This window comes from Mus musculus, chromosome 1, assembly GCF_000001635.26.
Source record: "Mus musculus strain C57BL/6J chromosome 1, GRCm38.p6 C57BL/6J".
NCBI lineage: Eukaryota > Metazoa > Chordata > Mammalia > Rodentia > Muridae > Mus > Mus musculus.
Window position 1 is genome coordinate 180,987,005 of NC_000067.6, and position 23,695 is coordinate 181,010,699.

At 48.9% G+C, this 23,695-nt stretch overlaps 1 protein-coding gene across 2 annotated transcripts in view; it reads right to left on the reverse strand.

The window, feature by feature from the left end:
• Positions 1-2,551: 2,551 nt before the first annotated feature.
• Positions 2,552-23,695, reverse strand: part of Ephx1 (epoxide hydrolase 1, microsomal) — a 28,014-nt gene continuing 6,870 nt past the window's right edge. The window contains exons 2-9 of one of the 2 annotated variants that reach the window (NM_001312918.1): positions 14,795-14,982; positions 12,719-12,899; positions 8,945-9,172; positions 7,624-7,753; positions 6,875-7,041; positions 4,929-5,037; positions 3,389-3,514; positions 2,552-2,976 (exon numbers count right to left, since the gene is read on the reverse strand). In NM_001312918.1, coding sequence (NP_001299847.1) covers positions 2,775-2,976; positions 3,389-3,514; positions 4,929-5,037; positions 6,875-7,041; positions 7,624-7,753; positions 8,945-9,172; positions 12,719-12,899; positions 14,795-14,977 — 1,326 coding nt within the window. In that variant the 5' untranslated portion in view covers positions 14,978-14,982 and the 3' untranslated portion in view covers positions 2,552-2,774. Of the gene's footprint in view, positions 2,977-3,388; positions 3,515-4,928; positions 5,038-6,874; positions 7,084-7,623; positions 7,754-8,944; positions 9,173-12,718; positions 12,900-14,794; positions 14,983-23,695 lie in introns of both variants that reach the window. The other variant, NM_010145.3, reaches the window with a different exon arrangement.

Sequence of the window (23,695 nt, forward strand, 5' to 3'; positions counted from 1 at the left end):
CTGCGGAGCCATCCCTCCAGCTCCCTTTAGAATCTTTTAAGGATAGGATCATGTATTCTAGAAATAGGGTTAGTTTGGGTTTCTTTCAAATTTGTATCTCCTTTTAGAAATAAACTCGTGAGTGCACTCACACATCAGCCAGCACAGATAGTTTTGTGTCCCTCACACCCTGCATGAAGCCTGTCCCCATGCATTCACACCAGGTTACCTTCCTGCCCCTTCCTCTCCAGTTTCAGGACTGTCAACTGGACCAGTGGCCAGTGCTTGGGGCGAGGGGCCATTATTCCACTTACTGATGCCTCCACTGGGACATCATGTGGCATTCAGACTGACAAGACAGGACTTCAGATAGATTCCTTTATGCAAAAAGTGAGTGTTTTTAACATATGAGGAAAAAGGTATAGATGCTGAGTGAGACCCTTGAAGAATCTTTGATCCACAGAATTATGAAGAAGAAAAAGAAGTCCCTGCCTTTTTTTTTTTTTAAAGCCGGGCATGGTGATGCACGCCTTTAATCCCAGCCCTTGGGAGGCAGAGGCAGGCGAATTTCTGAGTTCGAGACCAGCCTGGTCTACAAAGTAAGTTCCAGGACAGCCAGGGCTATACAGAGAAACCCTGTCTCGATAGCGGCACTAGGGCTATACAGAGAAACCCGGTCTCGATAGCGGCACTACACACTGTGCCAGACCCAGTTACTGTGTGCAGGAAGTGGTGGGTAAGGCTTCAGCAGTTTCATGTATCTAGCTGTTTGGATTGTTCAGAATATTGAAAGACCTCCTGTGTAGGTAAAGGGGCAGCTTTGTAGGATGGATGCCCATGCCCTGGGCTGTTGTGCCCTCCTCACTGGTCATCTCTAGGACCCACTGCCTGGAGAACTGGACCTTCAGTACAGCCACAACAGAAGGTTCTGTGGGTGCCTGAAGTTTTGTCACTGGCCTTTCATGTGCCCGTGTGAGGTCCTCGGACAGCCACAAGGGGGCGGCAAACACACGCCCTTCTGAATTCAGCAATCTTATCGGGCATTTGCTAGAGGGAAGTGCCAGAGAGATGCCAGGAGACACCAGGACCCCGTTCCTTCCCGAGTCTCCCTGTTTTTAGCCTTCAGATGTTGCTATCGGGAGAGACTGAGTCTCTGAGAGCCCCGGGACCTCAGGGCAGGGCAGGGCAGGGAAGTAGCCTTGGCCTTGCCAGCTGATGTTTCCCTGAGGTCAGAGACTCTTCTTAGAATTGTCTGTCCTTGGACAAGTCCCCGATGAGAAGGTCTCCAGATACTATCATTACTGAAGGACATCTGAGGCCCTGCCAACACTAAGAGAGTCCTGATGAGAAGGTCCACAGAGACCATCATTACCCAGGGACACCTGAGGGCCTTCAACGGCAAGAGAGTAGATCAGAGGGGTGGGGGAGAGGCGTCATTCTCAGCCTGTGCCAGGCAGGAGTATAACGGACAAATCTCCACAGCCAGCTTGGTTTCCCATATAAAGTGAGGCTCTCCCAGAACGCAGCACCAGGAAGGTGTGTTTCCACTGAGAGGCGAGGGAAACATCTCTGTTGCTATCTTGCAGTAGTCAGCTCTGAGATGGAGTCCAGCTGGGTTCCAGAACCTCTGTGCAGCCCCACTTAGGGACGCCCCGCAGGGAGGTGTAGGGACCAGGTACCTACCATTGCCAATTGTAGCATGTTCCTAGCAGCTGCACACATATCTCCACATATGTTGTTCTGTGTTTTTGTATCATGTTACCTGGAACTCTGGCTGGATCAGAGTGGAGGTTTGAGGTCACCAGAGTAAAGAGAGATAAAGAACACAATAAATAAAGCACCCACTGGGCCCAGCTGGTAAGACCCCATCTCTCTGCCCTCCTAGGGATTCTAGCAGGCTCCTCAAGTGTCTGTTCTTTCTAAGGTGGAAGGCTCAGTGCCATGAGAGTTCTAGAGGGATGTGAAGACAGAGTGGAAGTGGGGGCAGGCAGGTTGGGGGTTGGAGGGTTCTTAGTCCTGAAGCCACCAACTGCAAAAAGTCAGGGACCACTTAGTGTTTTCCCAGTGTGATACTGGAGATAGGCAGTCACATTTGGCTAAGAGCATCCTCCAAGCTGCCCCTGGGAATGCCTGAGACATAGGATCACGACAGGGAGAGGCCCTGCTCTAGTGGAACAGAGCCAAACACGGAGGAATCCTTCCTTCTACCTCAGCCGAGCACCATGGGACCAAACAACTTTACAGACCACTCTGGGCTCATTTGGAGACATTACTGGGCCCGGGATACTTAGGCCTTCTCAATGACAACTGCCAGCTATATATTCTCTGTTCCCAGAGCCCTGTGTACTGTGAGTGGCTCAAGAGCTGCCAGGGGTCTCCTGAGGCGGCCTAGGCAGCATGGCCTTGACTGCTGGTGGCACCTAGGTGTCCCTCTGTCCTAGTCAGCAGGGCCAAGGTCAGAGGGCCCAGCAGGACTCTCCAAGACAGGGGATGGAGAGGACACAGCAACTCTCTTGGAATGGGAGATCCACGTGGGTATCTAAGAAACACAAGGTATCTGGCCCACACACTCTTAGAAATAAACCCATTTATCATTAAAGCCATGTAGCTTAACACAGCTATGCAGTGGGGCGAAGCATATGGGGGTGGTAAGAGAGGACTCTGTGGGGTTGAAGTCTGGGTCCCCCAGTGTGGTCAGGGAACAAACTTATTCCTCTGGAAGGGCACATCTTCCATAAGTATGACTGGGAAGGAACCAGGGCTGCTGCTAAAGCCATGGTTGGTGTGTAGCGTCATCACTGCAGCTCAGCCAGGGACACGAACTTGCGGATGTCCTGGGCCAGAAGCTTGGGCTCTTCGAAGGCAGCAAAGTGGCCCCCACGTTCCATGTAGGAATAGGAGATGAGTTTGGGGTACTTGACCTTCACCCACTTTTCTGGGGCATGCAGGATCTCAGAAGGGAAGGCTGAATAGCCAGTGGGCACAAAGACCTTCATCCTGTGGGGAAGAGAGATGAGGTGAGGGGCTGTGTTCTCCTGTTCCCAGAGAGGACTCCCAGGGCCTGGGGAGGACTTGGCTAGGTCAGATGGAGCCATAATGGCAAGGGCTTCCACTACCCTCTCATTATAGACCGCCATTTTCATTCATTAGGGACCTTGTCTGCCAGGGAGGGTCACCCAAGCAGGAAATGGGCAACCTCTGATGCCCACCTTACTGGACCATCTCTTTGCTCTCACCTGAGGGTCTCTACATAGGCCTGTGAATCCCAAAGTACCTGACAATTATGAAGAAGTGGATACTCAGGATGTCTGGTATCTTTCTCACCTGTCCATCAAGCCTTCTCTGAGTTAAAGGACAGATGGTAACCATCCCCTAGCCCCAGCCCTGCCTCCTGCTCAGCCAGGCTTACCCCTCATGTCTATGGACCATGACACCCTGGCCCAAGTTTTCCTTGTAGAAGCGCTGGGAGGAGACAATGGTTCCTGTCGTCCAGTAGATCATGATGTTAGTCAGCAGATCTTCCAGGGAGAACTTCCTGGGAAAACACACAGGATGCCCAGGCTCAGTGAAAGCTATGGCTGTCAAGAATAAAGGGCTGCCCTCTTCAGGGTCACCACAACAGACAATGCCTACCTCTCACATGCTGGGAGCCCAGGGCAGGACTAATGACTTAAACCTGCCACTCAGGGGTGTGGCCTTCCACAGGGAACAACTCCAGCCTTCCCTGGTAGCTGTCTGTGCTGTAGAAGAGCCTCTGTGTTTAGCTTTAGATTGCCCACTGCAGAGGGCTCTCATCCCCTCCATGACACTCGCTGACATCAGTGTTTCAGGCCTACAGTCTTCTGAGTCTTAACTGTGACTAGCTGTAGCTCCACGTGGCCTCTTAACCCTGGTGACCCAATCAATCCCGGCTGCTGACTCCTCCAAAAGTTTCAACATTGCATGTGTTCTGATGGCCATGAGTCTACCACAGCCCAAGCTTCCTTGCCATGAGAACATCTTAGTCTAGAAGACACCAGTGTCCACTGTGTCTGGGGCTAGAGTTTCAAGGTTTTTCTGCCCCACAGGAATTGTGATCTGCAGGTAAGTTACCTCCATCTGCCTTCTTGGCCATGTTAGCGCCTCTTCCCTGTGGTAACTGCACTATCTGGTCTCATGTTACCCCTTTCTACCAGCTGCCTTCCCCAACCCAACTTCCACTCCTATTCTCTCTCAGTCCTGCACCCTGTAACTGTGTATATTGCTTGGGTCTGTAGGAGTGAGGCACTTATAGGGCTCTGTCCTCTTAGTCTGTCTGTCCCTCTGTCCTTTCCTGTCTCTTCTCTGTAGTCAATAAGACTTCCTAGCATCCTTAGATGCTGCTACTCACATGTTCTGTGATATCTACCAAGGATCAAGCAGACCACATGGAACTCTCTCTTCAGTACCATATTTTATCCAAGCGCTACCTTTGTGGACCCAGGCTCCGAGTGGACACCCCACTGGGATGTCTTGCAGTCTCTGCCCCTCAGTGTGACAGTGCCAAAAAGGAGCTTGGCATCAGGCCAAGCTCCTGTGACAGAGCACTGTGTCAGAGGACACAGCAGTTACCCTCACACCCATGCAATCTCACAGCTCTGTCCCCTCCCATCGCTCTCCACAGAGCTCATGGATGTATAGGGCCCAAGTGACAGGCTTCAGCTATTCTTCCACAAGGGTATTTGCTGCTGTGGGGACTTCCTGGCACGCATATTTTGTCTGACCCCCAACTATGGTGCTTCACAAGTCACAGGCCCTTTCTTGTGTCTACCTCCCCATTCCTAATGAGGGCATAGAGTAGGAGGTGCACAAGCCAAACAGAGAAGAAGCTTGCTGGCTTCCCTATGGGGTGTCTGGAGACAGGGGTAGAATGTCAGGCCGAGAGAGGCAGAGCCTGGGGATGAGTTCTGACAGAAAAGGTGGGGCCTCACCTCTCCAGGCCTCCATCCTCCAGTTCACGGTATTCTGACTTGGTCCAGGTGGAGAACTTCTCTAAGATGTAGGCAGCCAGGCCCACAGGAGAGTCATTCAGAGCACAGCCTGGATGGGAGGAGCAAGGGAGGGGTTCAAGCCTGGCCCCAGAGAGTATGTGACTCCAGGAGAGAGGTATGTGGGTGCCACAGAGGGGTGGCAGGTCTAGCTGTGCACCCTGGCCTGAGTAGCCTCATATAGCAAGAGGAGATCAATATTCTCTACAATCTCATGAGATTCACAGAAGATATGGGCTGTATCTTGGTATAAAATTGATAGTTAATTACAAATAAATCTTAATATACCCACTAGTTAAAATACAATTCCAGTCATTGAACCAGCAGGGGGCAGTATATGCATAGCATTCCTGAGGCCCTAGGTACCATGACCAGCTTTAAACATCATGGCAGAGATAGCAGTACAGACACTCACAAGGGTCACGGTGAGCCAAAGGAGCAAGAACACGGAGTCCTCGCTGTGTGACTTCAGTCCCTGAGGATAAGTAGAGGCAACAGTGCTCTAGGACCCCTAGTTAGGGGAGCAAGGGGGACTGACCAAAGAGGCCATTGACTGAGTCTGGGACATGTGGACCTGCGTTTACAACATGCATAAGGGACAATGCTGGTGAGCTCTTCTGGGGAGTGTGGCTGGAAGGAGAGCCAGAGACTGACTTCTTTCTGCTGTATTTTGGATTTTTTACATTCCCAGTCATAGCACGAACATCTGCATCGCAACGGGAAAGACAGCCTGACTTTATAAAGTGCTATTGTGATCAGGAGGTGTCCTTGCTGTGGGCGTGGAGCTACCATGGGCGTTGTGGGAGGCTCCACAGTGGGCAAACTGACTCCCAGGTGTCCTCTGAGTGGACTCAGGGGACATCCAGAGGACACCTGACAGTCCTTGCATCTTCTAGGGCATCAATTGTCAAACTGTGGGTTGTGATCCCTTTAGGGTCCCATGACCCTTTCACAGGGGTTGCATATCTGATATCCTGCATATCAGATATTTACATGACGATTCATAGCAGTAACAAAATTATAGCTATGAAATAACAAGAGAAATAACTTTACGGTTGGGAGTCACAACATGAGGAACTGTTTGAAAGGATTGAAGCATTAGGAAGGCTGAGAACCACTGTACTAGGGTGGTCCCACCTAGCTCTGCCTTTTAGCTTCTTCACAGCTCTGTCAAAGATAGAAAACCAGGAGAGTTCAAATGATTCTGGCCTATCAAGAAGAAACACATTTTTTTCAGTGCTATTTTTCCTTCTGGACTGGGGGTTGGACCTAGGGACTTAACAGGTTTGAAGTAAGGATTCTTCCACTCAGCTGCCTCCCAACACGTTTGTCTATTCTGAAATAGGGTCTAAGGCACATGGGCAGGCCTTGACTTTCTTGATCCTCTTGCTGCAGCCTCCAGAGCAGCTGGGTTACAGACCTTGCTGAGGCACCAGGCCTCCGTGTATCATCAGGCTTGGTTACTCTGGGTGGTAATGAGCCTTGTATAAACTACAAAATGATTTGTATTCTCCATACCTTTGAACAAACTATTGTTTGAGCATTTATAATTTTCTTTATAAACTACAATTTTTAGTTTCTTTTCTTTTTTCTTTACAACCACCCCTCTCTAGTAAAGTGTCTTGCTATGTAGCCCAGGATGGCTTGAAACTCGCTGTGTAGACTAGGCTAGCCTAAAACTTGTGGGGTTCCCATAGCCTCTGTCTCTCATATGTGGAACTCTAGCTGTGGTAAATGACAGATCACTTGTCACACAGTGTGATGCCTTGGTTCAGTTCTCAGTAGAGAAAACAGAGATTTCTGCTTCCTTGTCAGGGGTTTCTTGCTGTAAGCTGTGCGCTCAGGGGCAGTGAGATTCCCTCTGGGCTCCACTGCCCCGGTGTGCTTACCCACAGTGTCCGGCTTGGTGGCCTGGATGTGTAAGTAGCCACTCTCCCTCATGATGTTGTAGAAAACCTTTTCCTTGAATGGGTACAAGAGCTCCAGATCCTTCTCTGTGTAGCCAAGAAATCTCCCAAAACGTTGGCCCAGGAGAGGGGTCAGGGAATAAATGTTTCTTGAAATGAAAGACATATTCAAGTGCAAACCTTTCACGTGGCTGTAGGCAGAGGAACAGGCACAGGTGAGCTCAGCTGCTGGGAAGGACAGGAGAGGAGAGGGAGAAGGAGGGAGAGGAGAGGAGAGGAGAGGAGAGGAGAGGAGAGGAGAGGAGAGGAGAGGAGAGGAGAGGAGAGGAGAGGAGAGGCAGCAGGACAGAAGAACACAAGCCGGCCCCCTTTAGCCCCTTCCCTCTGGGGCATCCACTGGGTTGAACCTGTGGCTGGGGAAGAAGAAAGTGTTCTAGAGTGTTCTTGCCAGGGCTGCTCTAGACCTTGTCCCACATGATTTATTAGAGTCTCTTTCCTCTGCTTAGACAGCTGCCACAGCTATCCCAAGGGTCAACACGGCCTTTTCCACCCAATGGGGGAAGATCTGTTTCCTCTGTCTCAGGTCCGCAAGCCTCTGGGCCTGGGAGACCTGGCCAAGGAAGTCCCAAGTCTCAGAGACTGCTGAAGAGGGCTTGGGGTGAACAGTCCCGCGTCCTGTGTGGATTCCACCCACCCACAGAGCCTGGTGAGGCTGCGCCATGCAAACTCACTTGGGCACCATCTGGGCTATGTTGGTGCAGATGAGAGACCCCCAGTCGCCGCCTTGAATGTAGAACTTCTGGAAGCCCAGCCGTGACATCAGCTTGTAGAAGATCCTCGCAGTGGCCACCGAATTTAAACCTGAGTGAGAAGGGAGCAGAGAGACTGTTCTAAACGGTTGGCCGAAAGGTCTATGGTTGCTGTACTTTGGGCTTCGAATGAGTTTATTGAGTACAGCAGCAGCAGCAGATAAAATAGCAAAACCTCACCAAACCATAAGTGTACATTCGCCTGCAGAGGTGAGTAAGGCACCTCCCTGAGAAAGCAAGCAACGGGGAGAGGGGGAGACTGGCGGAGGAGTTTCTCCCCGTGGATGAGACTCCACTGTTGGGCTAAACAATAGCAGCGTCTGCTGGAAATAAGTTTGTCTTCTCAGCTGTCTTTGGGATGCAAGGTTTTTTCTTCTTTTTTTAAAGATTTATTTATTCATTTTATGTATCTAAGTACACCATCACTGTCTTCAAACACACCAGAGTCACTGTTTTCAGACACACTAGAAGAGGGTATCAGATCCCATCATAGATGGCTGTGAGCCACAGTGTAGTTGTTGGGGATTGAACTCATGACTTCTGGAAGAGCAGTCAGTGCTTTTTTTTTTTTTTTTTTTTTGGAGACAAAGTTTCTCTGTGTAGCCCTGGCTGTCCTGCTGGAACTCACTCTGTAGACCAGGCTGGCCTTGAACTCAGAAATCTGCCTGCCTCTGCCTGCAAAGTGCTGGGATTAAAGGCATGCGCCACCACTGCCTGGCCAGTCAGTGCTCTTAATTGCTGAGCCATCTCTCTAGCCCAGGGATGCAACATTTTAAATACTCTGAGCTGCTTGCTGTTTTTCCCTCTCCCCATTGCAGAGTCAGGGCCAGCCTGACCCAGGACTGTGTGTCCTGAAGAACACTTGCAGATAAACATGCTTGCGTCTCAAATAGGGACTTGAAGTGGGGTGTTAGCATCCTTGCCTCCAGAGCCTGCTTCACTGAACTCCAAAATCACATGACAACGTACCAGTGCAATGAGCACTGAACGGGGAGTCATGAAATTCAACAGACCTCTCTTTCTCCAGACTAAGGAGACAGTAGCTCAAAGGGGACCAGACAGACGGAACTTTGGTGCCCTAAAGAAGACCCAGATCACAGTGCAATGAGCCTGGTTATGTCTTCCTTAGAACATTGAAGCCACCAATGGGCCTGTGAGCCACACAGCATAATAGGACTTAGAGTGGTGCTGTCCCTAGCAGGCACTGTGATGACAGTCTGGATGTCCCTTCAGGACCCTGTACCTTTCTTGCTGGATGCCTCTGAGAAGCCATAGCCAGGAATTGAGGGACAGATGACTTCAAACACGTGCTCATCACTCAGGCCGTGGGTCTTGGGGTCTGTCAGCAGTGGGATAATCTTGTAGAACTCATAGAAGGAGCCAGGCCAGCCGTGCACCATCAGCAAGGGCTTTGGAGTGCGGCCTGAGGGCAGCTGGGGAGGTTTCACGTGGATGAAGTGGATGTCCAGCCCTGGGGACAGAGACGGTCAGGGTGAGGGACAGAGCATTCAGGCTGAGGGAAGGAGGTCCCACTGCAGGACAGTCCTGTGGAGCAACTATCATCCACGTGCTCAGCTGACATAGGAAAGAGCTCATAGCCATCAAATTAAATGTCCTTGCCATGGCCGTGGTATAGCTCAGCTTTACAGACAGCTCTAGGCACTGTATATTTACTTACATGGGGCTGTATTCTTGTAAAAATGCAGTAGTTTAACTTATTCTTCATGTGCATAATTTTTACATGTGCATAATATATATAGTACACAGTATCTATAATACACTAATATATACATACACAGAATACACATATATGTATCTTGGTAGCACCCTACTCCTCAGGACTCCCCTCCCGTGTTCTTGTTGTCTGTTTTTCTAACCCACTAAGTCCAGGTAGTGCTGTCTGCATGGCCCTGGCCAACCTAGAATCAGCTGCCTCCCCAGAGAAAAAGGATTTCCCCTCCCTCAGCAACCACCAGCAGCCAGCAGCTTCTCATCGAGGGGAAGCCATGCTGGAATTGCTGACTGTATTGACCGTGTGCATAAACGCAGCAGTCACGTGCAGCTTTCATTCTGATGAACCTGCCTGACGTGAAAAAGTTAGAAGTTAAAATGCTTTAAATACCCACTTATTCAATGATTCAATAGATTGGCAGATCACTTGCCTAGTACACAGGAGGCCCCATGTTCAGTGCTCAGCAACACACACACACACACACACACACTCACACACACACACACACTCACACACGCACATGCACACGCACACAAGTGCATTTCACATACCTAATTTGTCAAACAAGAAAGCTTAGCTCCCCAGTTCCCTACAGAGTAGCTTGTTTCCTCTGTGGTACTGGGGCTGAGTGAGAGTTGTGCCTAAAGTGAGTGTCAGAAGCCCAGGAAAAGCCCAAGTGTGGTTTCTGCAGAGCGCACATTGACTTCACACCATAGTAAACCATGGGCTACAGCACCGAGGGCCAAGACTTTATGCAATTCTGTAGGCAGAGGTTTGAAGTTCTCAAGTATAAATGACAAAACTGTACAAAGTAATCCTCCAGGAGGATTAAAGTATAACCGAGTACTTTAATTTTGTTTTTGTGGTATATATATTTAATTTTTCTACTATAAACAGATACAAAATGTGTAAGTTTTCCACAGGTTTGGACTGAAGCATTTGTTACCATTTTCTAATTATAAAACCAAACTTTTTAAGATTTATTTTATTGTATGCATATGAGTGTTCTGTTGCATGTATGTCTGTATGTCACAGGAATGCATGGCGCTTGCAGAGGTCAAAAGAGGGCATCTGGTGTCCTGGAACTGGTGTGGGCCATCACATTGGTGCTAGGAAGCCTGGTTCTCTACAAGCCTACAAAGTGCTCTTAACTGCCAAGCCTTCGCTCCATCCCCAAACTAAACCTTTTACCTTCTCAAAATTATTCATTAAAAATTTCCTCCATTCAGTTTGTGGTGCTGGAGCTGGATCCAAGGCCCTGCACACTCGAGGCAAATGGTCCATATGAGCCACAGCCCTCACCTGCATTGTCTGTCACTATGGCTGTAAAAGCAGATCAATCCCTAGAGCTCAGTCATCTGCCATCACCACAGCATCCTGCACACAGTCAGCATCTCCCCACCACAGCATCCTGCACACAGTCAGCATCTCCCCACCACAGCACCCTGCACATAGTCAGCATCTCCCCACTACAGCATCCTGCACACAGTCAGCATCTCCCCACTACAGCATCCTGCACACAGGCAGCATCTCCCCACCACAGCATCCTGCACACAGTCAGCATCTCCCCACCACAGCATCCTGCACACAGTCAGCATCTCCCCACCACAGCATCCTGCACACAGTCAGCATCTCCCCACGACAGCATCCTGCACACAGTCAGCATCTCCCCACCACAGGATCCTGCACACAGTCAGCATCTCCCCACGACAGCATCCCATACACAGGCAGCATCTCCCCACCACACCATCCTGCACATGGTTAGCATGTCCCCAGCCCACTGAGTCTCTTTCTCCATGTTTCTCTGTTTCAGACACATAGGTGGCATCATGAGTCTGCTCTTTGTGAGTGACACTCGACACCCAGGACAATACAATATCCTTAAGGTTTGCTCATGGTGTCACACTGAAAAATTTATATTTTCTTTTTGAAACCTATAATCAGGTCCTAGTTCGACTCTCAGTTGTGATCCTCCTGCCTCTGCCTTCCAAGGGCTAGGACAACAGACAACCACACAGCTTCACTGTGTCCCTTTTCAACAGCGTGTGACACTGATAATACACATCCAGGGCTGTGTGATTCTGGGTTCTGGGCTTTAATCTGACTTCACTTTTCAGGGTCTTTCCCAGGACCCTGCCTGACCTGTGATCTTAGGTTTCTTTTAATATAGTCCACATTTTCAAGAAACACTTCCAGTACATAACTCCCTTTTAACAAAACTAAAAGTCTATGTTTGTGCTATTTTGGAACCTAAATTTTCTCACTACATATCTCCCAGGGTTCTCCTCTGTTGCTAAACTTACTGCCATATTCAAGTTAATTTAAGTGGTTATTTGTTGAAGTGAAGTTATTTTTAATTCAAATTTTAGTGCCACATCATCTGATTATAAAGTTAGAAACGAATCCACATCCATGCTCTCATGCTCACGGGCTCTCCCCGGTAGCTCATGTAAGGTCAGCAGACTTGCGTCTAGGTTGGAGACACACTGACAGGGGTACCCTTGCAATTCTTAGAATAGAGAAATTTAAGGTTACTGTTATCATTGTTAATTCTTATTAAATTAGAGCTAGAGCCTGCCCAACAGTGACCCTTCTTAATGCCACAGAACGTCACACCTATTGCCACTGAGCCACTGGTTGGAGAATGTTATGTTACATGTATTTTACCACAAGAAAAATAAGAGGGTTAAAAAAATTAACAGCATTAAACATACTCTGCTTCATTCTGAGTCTGTGGGTAGTTAAAAATTTGCGTTCTACTAAGGAAAATATGAGTTTAGATAAAATGATCCTGGGGTCACCCTCCCTGGAATTAAAGTGTTAACTTCCTGTCTTCATGGTTAGTCTGAGTGACAGCAGGTGAGGGGCTGGGCTGTGAGGTTGAGGGCCATGGTGGACAGGACAGTTTATCATAGGATGGACCACTAAGAACCCTATAGAACTGTCTAACCTGCAATTCTATCGGGGCTGAGCCTAGGCAGGTCATGTCCAGCCTCCAGGCTTCCTGTATAGACGCTGCTCAAGGGCCTCTCTACACTGCTGACTGGAGTTTGCAGGTCTCAGGTTGCACAACCACTGCTCTGCTCTTTAGTTTAGCGCTACAGACTAACAGCTTACTGACTCAGCATCATTGGTACATCCTGGCAAGATGGTGAACCATGACATCTCAGTGATCTACCACTTGACCCTGAGGTGCACAGTACGGTTGACATATGCAGGAAGGCTGCTCCTGAGTTCACACCCATCCCTGCTTCCCCCATCCTGCCTGGTGTTCTGGAATCTCACCTTCAATCTTGGTCTTAAAGTGTGGGTATTGGTTGAGGATCTCCACCTGCTTCCTCCAGTCAAACTCATTCCTCCAGAAGGACACCACTTTCTTCAGGTAGCTGGAGTTGAAGCCATAGTGGAAGCGACTGCCCTCCAAAGGTGGGGATGCCCGGAACCTATCTATCCTCTGGTGCAAGTCCTGCAGTGAAGAAGTCAGGGTGGGTGGCAGAGACAGGAGAGGGCTTGTGTGCACAACTCAGAGGAAACCCTCCAAGCTATAGATGGTCACCATGGAGAAGCCACACAGGGCACCCATGCATGTCACTGGATCCTAGAGGGGCCAAGGTGGTCTCTCCTGCAGGCTTCAGGTTTCCCCTTTCATCTATCTCTCTTGTGCTGGGGTAGGGTGGGGGACATTCAGGGAGAGAATGGAAGGCTTTGCACATGCCACACATGATGTGTCCTCCCGCTTAGCTCGACCCCAGTCATCTTCTCATTTCTTAGGTGTGTGATCAACACTCACTTAAATCACCAAACCACCTATAGTTGTAGAATTGGCAAACTTTGTAAATAGCAAGATTGTACAGAAGATGCAAGGGTTCCACTTTCTCCCAGCAACAAAGGAGCGGCTATAGATGACCCCTGCAGGAGCAGAGAGACTGTGGACACGGGTGACCCCTGCAGGAGCAGAGAGGCCGTGGACACGGGTGACCCCTGCAGGAGCATTAATTAATGTATTTATTTTCCCCCCACACCCTTTTACAGACAAATAAGCTATTAAGGGGCAGTTAATGAACAACAGGCAGGCTATACTTGCCCTTGAGCCATGGCGTGCCCGCCCTTGCTGTACAGCATCAAACGATCCTAACACAGACAAATGGCCTGCCCAGGGCACAGGCTCCAAACACACTGGATGCAGATCAAAGTTCAGCATTCCAGCTGAGGGACGTGCCTGGTGCCTCTTGGAGGGGCTCAGTGTCATTATTCACAGAGATTTTCATGTCCCCTGGCCTCCCCCGAACAGGTTTGGAAACCTTAGACTCCATCCAGAGCTGATCCTCAGAGCTCAGCTTCACCCTCAGCAGCTAGAGCCCAGCATGCCCCGCACATGAACCTCAGCTGCTCGCCCTTGGCTTCAGTCCAGACCCTGCTCTCAATCCCTTCCTCCTGGGAACTTCGGTGACCTTTTGTTAGTGCCCCAGTGACATTAATCTCCACTGACGTGTGGGTCACTGTATCTCTTGATGTTTTCATTACCTTACCATGTGTGGATGCTAAACGCTGGGCTGTGTGAGGGAAGGGTCTCTGACTTCCCAGCACTCCACAGAGCACCTGACACAGTAGCTGCCCAAGGATCACAGGGTGAAAGGAAGGATGGGCCATGTAAGGTCTGATCCCTTGTGACTGACTGGCTCCCTCAGGAGACTTCCTTCTCCCATCCCCTACCCACCAGCCCATCCTTTCTGACTCCAGCTCTGTGTGGAAAGGCCAGGGCCCTGAGACTTACAATCCTCAGTCTGTGCCCTCCAGCACCTGGGACCCTCTGCTGTACTATTCTCAGCATCAGGGCCAACCTTTGAGAGATGCCACAACAGGTGACAATGGGCAGACTTGTTATAGGGACATGATGGGCCCAGGAGTGGTCAATACACAGTAAGGGCTTGTCTAAGGCTGACCGTGTGGTCTCCATGCTACTACATGCCCTGAGCGCCACTCCCTTCTGTAGCTGTGACTTCCATGTCAGCCCGGGACACCTGCTCACTCTGTCTCTTAAACTGTACCAGCATCAAGTGGGCAGACAGGGAGGTGGGGGGATGGGAGCTTTCTTCAGTCTATGGTGCACACAATGGTTCTACCAGCAGCTTCCTGGGCCTGGTGAGGGGGAGGAGAAGTAGCTAGAGAAATGGGGATAGGAAGGAGAGAAGTCCTTTTAGGAGCAAAATGCACATGACCTCAGGGAGAAGAGTGGCCAGGGAAACCTCAGGATGTTCCATTTCCAAAGCTCCTTCCTCAGTCATGTCCCCACTCTGGTCCCAGGGGAACACAGCAGGACCGTCCCTTTGGTTCTGCCCTGCCTGGGAAGGGGTGTCTCACCTTGATCTCCTCATCTGATGTTTCCACCTTGAAGGGCCGGATGCTCTCATCTTCTTTGGCTGATGGCTTTGACCCTGGGCCCCACCACCCATCTTCAAGTGGTAAGGTCTCCTCCTTGTCCCGGGAGACAAACCAGTAGATGACAAAGCCCAGCACAGAAGCCAGGATGAGTTCCAGCCACATGACTCCTGGGAGATGAGAGGACACATCAGCAAGAGGGACAACCTGGCCTGGTGCCTGGCTTGCTAGGGATGCAAGTTATCAGAAAGGCTCTTCCCCAGCTCATTCCCAAATGTGAGGGTTCATCTCAGCTGTCACCCTGATGGAACTTAGAGCCCCTCAGGAGACAAGGTTGCAGGTATAACTGTGACAGTGCCTCCAGAGGAGCTGATCTGCGGTGGGAAGAGCCACTTTGAATTTGGTTGGTGCCTCTCCAAGCACTAGAGCCCCATGCTGAATAAAAGAACCAAGAGATCTGAGCTTCAGTGTTCAGCTCTCTCTGACTGTGGATACAATGTGACCAGTCACCAGCAGCTCCTCAGAGGCCACGCCTGCCCTGCCAGGATTGACTAGTCAAGAACAGATCAAGCAAAGTCTCCATCCATTAAGTAGCTCCTTGGGTGTATTTTGTCACACCAACCAGAAAATAACTACTGTATGATCCACTCCCGGACCTATTCATGTTTGCCTTGTGAAAAAAGTCAATACAGCCAGAATGAAAATGGAGTTTCTTGTGTCAGACCCACAAGGACCGTTTCTGAGCAATGGATTGTTCTACATGACTGACAGCCACTGGAGAAGCCTTTGCCATGCCCTATGTTTGCCCAGTGGCTGCCACAGCCCACACAATAGCACTTCTGCAAGAACAACTGTTTGGCCAGTGTCTTCTGCCTCACTCCAAATCCACTTTCCTTATTAATGACAGTGGCCAAAGTTACTGTTTCAAAGTACTAATTTACTGCATCTTTGTTTTAAATTTATCTGTGTTTAATATTATTAATATTCTGGTCACTGGGAAATAATCCCTGGTCTCAAGTATTATAGGCAAGGTCTATATCATGGCTAAGTTCCATACTCCTTGTTTTTGCCTTTAAACAACTCCCTTTGTTTCCATCTTTTCTAATGAGGGCATACTTTAATGGCCTGTGTATTCTCTTATGCTTTTAGTTGTGAATCTCATCTGAAATGGCGGAGCCATCTCTCCAGCCCTTCTCAGTGTATTCTGTTTGCCTTGCTCCACTGTTCCCAAATCAATAGTAATACTCGGAGAAACACTGGTCCTTCTTTTAAAAGTTTTAATGATGTTTGAGATGGAGGTTGGCAATGGCATCCAGGTTGGCCATGAACCACAGCCATCTTCCTGCCTCAGGTTTTCTAGGCATCATGTCTGGCCAATAATTTTCTTATTTAGGCCAACAATGCTAATGGTATCCAATATAAACATCTGCATAATGTTAAGAGAGACGAGCCCAATCATAACTTTACTAGGTAGTGAGAATTGCCCAACCCCTGGGAACTGTAGATGGCGGCTTCAACAGTGCAGGGTGGGGGCTGCATTTGGGGGTTTGGGGCTTCTGAGGGGCTTTCTGTTCCTGAGGCTTCTCAGGAGGCACTCTCTATACCCTGATGTGTGAAAAGAGGGGGTACATTCTATGTGTGGTCCTGGAAGGAGGGTTCATGGGGCACAGGGAAAGTGGGAGGTCAGAGGTCCTGGGACCCTGAGTCCAGCTGAGAATGGGACAATGTTCAGGAGCTGACCCTCAACTATGGCTGCCATCTCTGGGTATTTTAAATAGTTTTTTTGAAAGAGGATATACACACCCTACCGTGTGCCCGTTTCAAGTGTACAATGCAATTGTTTGGAGTGTACTCATGGACACAGGCAACCGCTGGCACAGATGATGTTAGGATATTGTCATCTCAACAAAGAGAAACCTTACACCCTGAACATGTTGCTTCTCTAGTCCTCAACCTATCCTGGCCCCTCTGTAACTGTGTCTCCAGTTTCTGTAGGCATGTGCTATTATGTTTCAGAAAATCCAAGCTGTATGTTAACACCCATGGGTCTGAATCTTTTGTCTTTTCTCTCAGGAGGAAGGAAGAAGAACCAGGTCTCTGCAAGCCAATACCAGAGAGATCCCAGCCCAGCATTGTGGCCAGGCTCCTCAGCTTCCATCCTCCTAGGACAGCGCCCAGCTTGGCAGGAACATGAACTACCCTTGGAGCAAGGGAAGAGAGGTTTCACTGGTCACTCTATATAGTCAGGACTAGTCTGGGTTGACAGAGCAGATCGTGGAATCTCAAGGCAGGATAAAACCTGTTAGAAAAACATATGTGCACACTCCACCTGCTAAAATCAGATGGTCAGGCCCATCAATGTTTGTAGAGGCCCCAGGTTTGTTCCTGCGGAAAGCTGCCCATTTAAGCTAAGAACTGGTCCACTACATGCCATTTCCAGTGATACCAAGCCACACAGAAAGCCAGCTGTGGGGCTTCCACAGAGATGTGGATAATGGGGTGGGAGTACTTACACCCTGATGTGGAACAAATCTCAAGTGGAAACTGCTTCTGTCTGGCAGGGACCATACTGATCTTCCCCGACCTACTGTCAGTCCCAGAGCCACCTCTGTGTCTTCCTCCATACCCATCCATCATCAGGAACTGGTGCCACACAGATATAACCTCCCCCATGGCCAGCCCCTCTCTGACCAGAGACCTTATCACCCACATCGAATACTGCCACAGATCTCAAGAGAGGTAACCTAGGCACCATCAGGCAAAGTCACTGGGACATTGAGATCCCAGTACAGCCCTCCATAAAGGCCATGTCCTGTGAATACAATCTTCTACTTCCTTCCCATCTCCCTCTCTGGGCTGTAACATCTGTGTGGCTCAATGTCTCTGAGTCTCTGTGAGAATGTTTCCCAAGAGTCTGGGTGCCAGAGAGAAAGTCTTGCCCATCCTAGTGAGAGGATATTGGTGTGTGTGTATGTGTGTGTGTGTGTGTGTGTGTGTGTGTCTGTCTGTCTGTCTGTCTGTCTGTCTGTCTATCTGTAAACGTATGGTGTACATCCCACCATTCCATTCCCAGGCCCCCAGACCAAGCCTTTTTGTCTCTCCTTCAGTCCTTGTCTTCAGATCCCTGATCCGTCAGGTGGTGAGACCAACTTGAATCAAAACAAGTTAGAAACGACTGAGGATGAGTCCTGAATTTAAACAGGGACTTTGTTGTTGTTGTTGTTGTTGTTTTTCATTTCTAGAGACTCTCTGTTCCTACTATAAAGTCCTCTTCTTGGAGAAGATGGAATACTGTCACCTGTCGCCCGAGGGCCACTGAGAGAAGACCAATTTTGTATGATGTTACCACGAGAGCTACAAGAAGAGCCAAGTGGGAAAGCTGGCCAGTCTGCCCAGGGAACTTGACAGTCAGCCCCTGCCTGACTGCAGCAGGGAGGCCCAAAGTGCCCCTGTTTTCCCTGGGAACAGAGGTGCCTGCTTGTCTTTTTCTGGGCAGAATTATTCCAGCATGCTCCGCTGTTCACCAGGGCTAAGTGGGGGCTCCGTGATTCCTCCCTGGTCACAGCATGCCGGTGAGGGTGGCTGCGTGGAGTCCCTACCAGCCCTGACTTTATATAATTTCATAGCCCCGATGACTCAGCTGATCCACTGTGTGCACAGAGCAGTTATCACCTGGACTTCAGACAGCAAACTGAACCACAGTGACAGTGACAGTCACCAGTACCCGGAGGATCAGTGCTGAGGGTTCAGTGCTGGAGCTCCATCGGAAAAAAACCAAAACACCAGGATCCAGGCAAAAGGGCACTAGGATGCCTCTTGGCCAGCTTGCCCCAGAGCCCAACCCTTAGGAGGTTTTGTTTACCCATGGGTGACCGTGGCCTGAAAGTGTAAACAGACATTTTAGAAGTAATTCCTAGTTTAAAACTGTGTGTTGGTCTGCAAGAAGGCTCAGGGAGTAAAAGTACTTGCTGCTAAGCCTGACAGGCTATGTTTGCTCTCAGGGAGCGACATGATGAATGGAAAGAACCAACTCTGCAAAGTTCTTATTTTCCTCTTCATAGTCTCTTCCTCCCCAAAAGACTCCAAGTAGACAACAAATCCCCAAAGGTGTGATCACAAATAGTGGCATCTCCCACTTCCCGGCTCCATCCTGCCCAGGTTGTAAATGATTCTTTTGTTCAATGTATCTATGATGGATATACTATGTATCCATTAATTATATAGGGGCACCCTAGTGATCACAATGGTGAGCCTGAAGTCAGGTAACCCTATGTCACTCAGATGCAGTTACCACTGCATCTATGTGGTGTCTTGGAAAGTATTGTTCTCCAAAAAACTCAAGCATACAGTGGGGGCACAAAGTGACAAAGCTAAAGAGTAATGTAAAGGCTTTGTTTCTTAGAATAATCCAGGTAGGAGAATATAAGTATTATCCACTATGTAAAATGGTGGTGTACTTTGCTCAAGTGTAAGTTGATGGGCCTTGGAGTCACTGGGTCTCAGACTACAAAGCAGGATTGGCTGCAATGCCTCAGTTCACCCCACCTGACCAACAGTCATTACTTAAGAGCAGGTAAGAAAGGTGCACAGAAATGTTATTTCTGATTAGCCTCAAATAGCCACTGGCATTGTCCTGCTGCAGGTTGGGTTTGCTGCATTTGCCAATCAACAGTAAAGGCAAATCCACTCTTCATGGACCTTTAAAAATCAACCAGCCAACCAACTAGCCAGCCAGCCAGTCAACCAACCAACCAACTAGCCAACCAACCAACGAACCAATCAACCAACCAACCAACCAGCCTGTCAACCAGCCAACCAAGCAGCCCACCAACCAACCAACCTATCCCAACACTTACTTAAGGTAAGAACTGGAAACAGGAAATGCATAGCTCCGTGCTTTTGAGAATTACAATTCATGGCTGAAGAATATATCTGTTGTTATGTACATTTGCTCACATGTGCTGCATGCCCCCTCTCTAGCCTGCTTTCTCAGTATGTGTTTACAGTCTGAAACTTTCATACCAGCCCTGGGACCTCAGAACACTCACTGACGAGCCCAGGTACTGTGGCCCCCAAGGAACCTCCTAGACTGTGAGTCTTTCCTCCCTCCTCCTGGAAGGATAATATGCAATGCCTTTCTCTGAACATGAGTAGGTAGTGCCACCTGGAAAACATAGAGCCTGGAGTCTGACCAGTCAGAGCTGGTGCCTGCTGTCTATGGGTATATCTTTGCCCACATAACCCTTCCCCTAGACTAAGCATTGAGATGCCCACAATTCAGAGCAGGATAGACTTGGGTCTGGCTTCATTCAGAGTCTACAGAAAAGGTGGTTCTAGCACCCTTTCTTATCCCATCGACACATCTATAAGTTCCACAGCATTTCTTCCAAAGCATAACTACAAAGATATTGGAGGTCATTGGATAAAGAATAAAGGTCTGTATGAATCTAGTAAAGATAAGAATGCTGACACAGTTCACCTCAGTGAAAGTCTCACAGGGAGATGCCATCTTCAGTTCAGGTGGTCATGAAAAGTTCACCTGGACTCTCACTTTTTCATAGACCTTTTAGGAGAGGTCAACTCCAGATAGCCCAGTTCCTGAAAGAGTTGGTTCAGAGGGAAGACCCAACCATGAGTCTCCTGGAGGATGTGACATGCTAGTGCCATTAGCAGTCATGGATGTACCATGCAGTGTCTGTGATCTGAGTAGCATGGTAGCACATTTGGAGGGACAGTGAGGATGCTGCCTGCTGTTGTCCTCCAGAGCTTCTGAGCCATGGTGCCACAATTAGAAGCTTGGATGCATCTGGCTTTAGGGGCAGGAGATCTTGGAGGCACAGTAAGGGGGGTTCTAGTATGTTTTCTTCCTTTGCTGGATCCATTTGCAGTTCTATCACAGCAGCTTCGAGACTCTGGATAAGTTATAAAACCCCTTGAGCCTTTGTTATCTAGAGTGTGGGGATCATCAACCTATCAGGCTACCGATGACGAATGAATGGCCCTGAGCAGGTGCTCCACCAACGTGGGTGTCCTTTCCTTTCCCCTAATTCACTATGTGGGACTCTCATATCCAAGCCGTCTACAGCAGCATATGTGCACAGAACCAGGCTGAAGGTGAGAGAGTGGAGACACCTATGTCCTGGGATGCCCACTGTCCTGCCCATGTGCCCTCACCGAAGCTGTGATCCAGACGGGTTAAGCCAAGCTCAGTCCAGATAGGCCCGTGACCATCCACGTTCTGTAAACCATGTCCTAGGGGGTGCATGTCTGTGCTATTAGCTCAGAGAAGTCCTGTTCTCATTGTCAGGGGTCTCACTGCTGTCTGCTGAGGCTCTACCCTGTAGTGAACAGTTGCAACAAAGTCTTCTGTGTGGTCTATTTCTTTTGCAGCAGAGAACATTCTAACCTCTTCAAAACACCAAAGTTAGAGGATATCAGGAAAGACTCTGGAAACAAAAATAACAAGTCCCAAGTTCCTTTTTGACATGCTAGCACTGGAAACTGAAGGTCAATTTATCTTGTACCAAAGGTTTCATTCTTCCAGTAGTCTTTTCATTTGCTTTGTAACCCAATTTTCCAATGAGAAAGACCTGTGCCCAGAGAATTGCAGTTGAAGAGGAAGCCATTCTATTGGAGGGCGGGGCTGTTGGCATGGCTCCTAGCTCATGTGAGATGTTTGATGCCTAGTGTTACAAAAGCAAAAGGAAACCATTTTTTTCTTAGAGTTAAGGTATTCTCCCCAAGGAAAGGATTGGTTGCTTAGTAAAGAAGATGTGTTGAAAAACCAAAACCAGGGGCTGATGAGATGGCTCAGCAGTTAAGACTGCTCTTCCGAAGGTCCTGAGTTCAAATCCCAGCAACTATAAGGTGGCTCACAACCACCCGTAATGAGATCTGACATCCCCTTCTGGTGCATCTGAAGACAGCTACAGTGTACTTATGTATAATCATAAATAAATCTTTGGGCCAGAGCGAGCAGGGACTGAGTGAGTGGGGTTGACCAGAGCGAGCAGAGGTCCTAAAAATCAATTCCCAACAACCACATGAAAGCTCACAACCATCTGTTCAGCTACAGTGTACCCACATACATAAAATTAATAAATAAAATCTTAAACCCAACAACTACATGAAAGCTCACAACCATCTGTTCAGTTACAGTGTACCCACATACATAAGATAAATAAATAAAATCTTAAAAACGACAACAACAAAACCAAACTAAAACCAACACTTCATATAAATATAATAACTGTCAAACAAAACAAAACAAAACAAAACAAAACAAAACAAAACAAAACACCAAAAAAAACCAAAAAACCAAAACAAACAGCTGGATACATATGTTACAACATTGTAACCCCAGGCTGGGAAGATGACTCAGAAGAGCTTCGCTAGTCTTTCAGAGGATGGGGATTCCATTCCCAGTCCACATCTCCAACACACACACACACACACACACACCTCAAGGAATTTACCATGGTTCCAAGTCTGATGACCCATCTCCCCCTGTACTCGCTTGAGCCACAGACCCTAACCATCTTTGTTCAGTTCCTATGCCCAGCAACCTCTCTTGTTCCAGAGCTCTGAGGTGGCTGTTTATTCCCATGGCCTTCAGTTCTGCCTGGGCTTAGCTGTTACACCAGGGCCTGTGCCCCTCTCACTATAGGCAAGCACCCTTGGTTCCCTCTGTATTCTCAGACCCTGGCACTTACTGAATAATAATTCAACACTGACTGAATGAGATAAGTTCTCTGGATCATAACGTAGACACTAGAAGTTTTGATTGAAGAAGATTTTAAATTTTTCTTAAGTAATAGCATACAGCTTATTTCTCAGTCTAGTCTGCGGAGCTAATGGATTGAGGATTATTGTTAAGTGTGGAGCAAGACTAGAGATAAGTGTGGGGTCAGAGGCAGTCACTGCAAGCCTCATAGTTGGGGTCAGCCAACTGCCCTTGGAGAGAAACCTGTTCTCTTTACCCAGAGAGAGAGAGAGAGAGAGAGAGAGAGAGAGAGAGAGAGAGAGAGAGAGAGGCATGCTCCCTGAGATTGCCCTCTAATACCAGCTAATAGTGACTCAGCAGATGTGGTCTCTGTAGGGCAGATCACAGGCCTGGAAACTCAGGGCTTTTCCAGAACAACGGCCAAGAGTAAGTGCAGAGAGCCTTGCCACTGTTGGCAGCAGGCCCTGGATCTGACTGGACATAAGGCACGCTCCCTCAGAGAGGCTATGTGAGATCGCCTGGTGGTGACCAGAGATCCTGGCATCTACACTTTGCCTTGGTGACTGTGGGAGCTGAGGGGAAGTACCTGCTGCCTTCAGGTGTCAGAGGGAGAGAGAGAGGTGTGACCTCCTTTTGACCCTGGATCTGACTGGCCCAGCAACTCCATCTCCCTTCCTAGGGAAGTGAGGAAACTCTAAGCAGGGGAAGGGAGGCATTTGGCCCCTCTTGTGTTCCAGTCAGCCTGCCACAAAAGGAAGGGGTGCAAATGTCTTTGCTGACAACCCCCAGGCCTTCCTTCTGACAGTGCAGCCTGCTCACCACTCCAGGTTTCAGGCTGGTCAGTGATGGCTAAGCAGAGGCTTCCTTGGACCACACAGATGGCTAAGGGCCAGTCTGTTCTCCCTCAGTGCCACTGTCCCTGTGCTGTGGTGGCTCAGCTGTGGTGTGCCCTCTGTGCCGGTGCCTAGGTGGCACAGCCTTGGATGTGAGCTAAGGAGAGAAGGCTAGAGTCAACCAGCAAGAGAAGGTTTTGGGTGCATTTCAAGGCAATATAGGAAAGAGGATAAGCAGGGCAAGGTGAGGAGAGCCCAGTGTGGTGTCAGCAGAGACTTCACCATCTGGAGGGTGCACTGCTGAAGCACACCAGAGGCCAGGGCCAG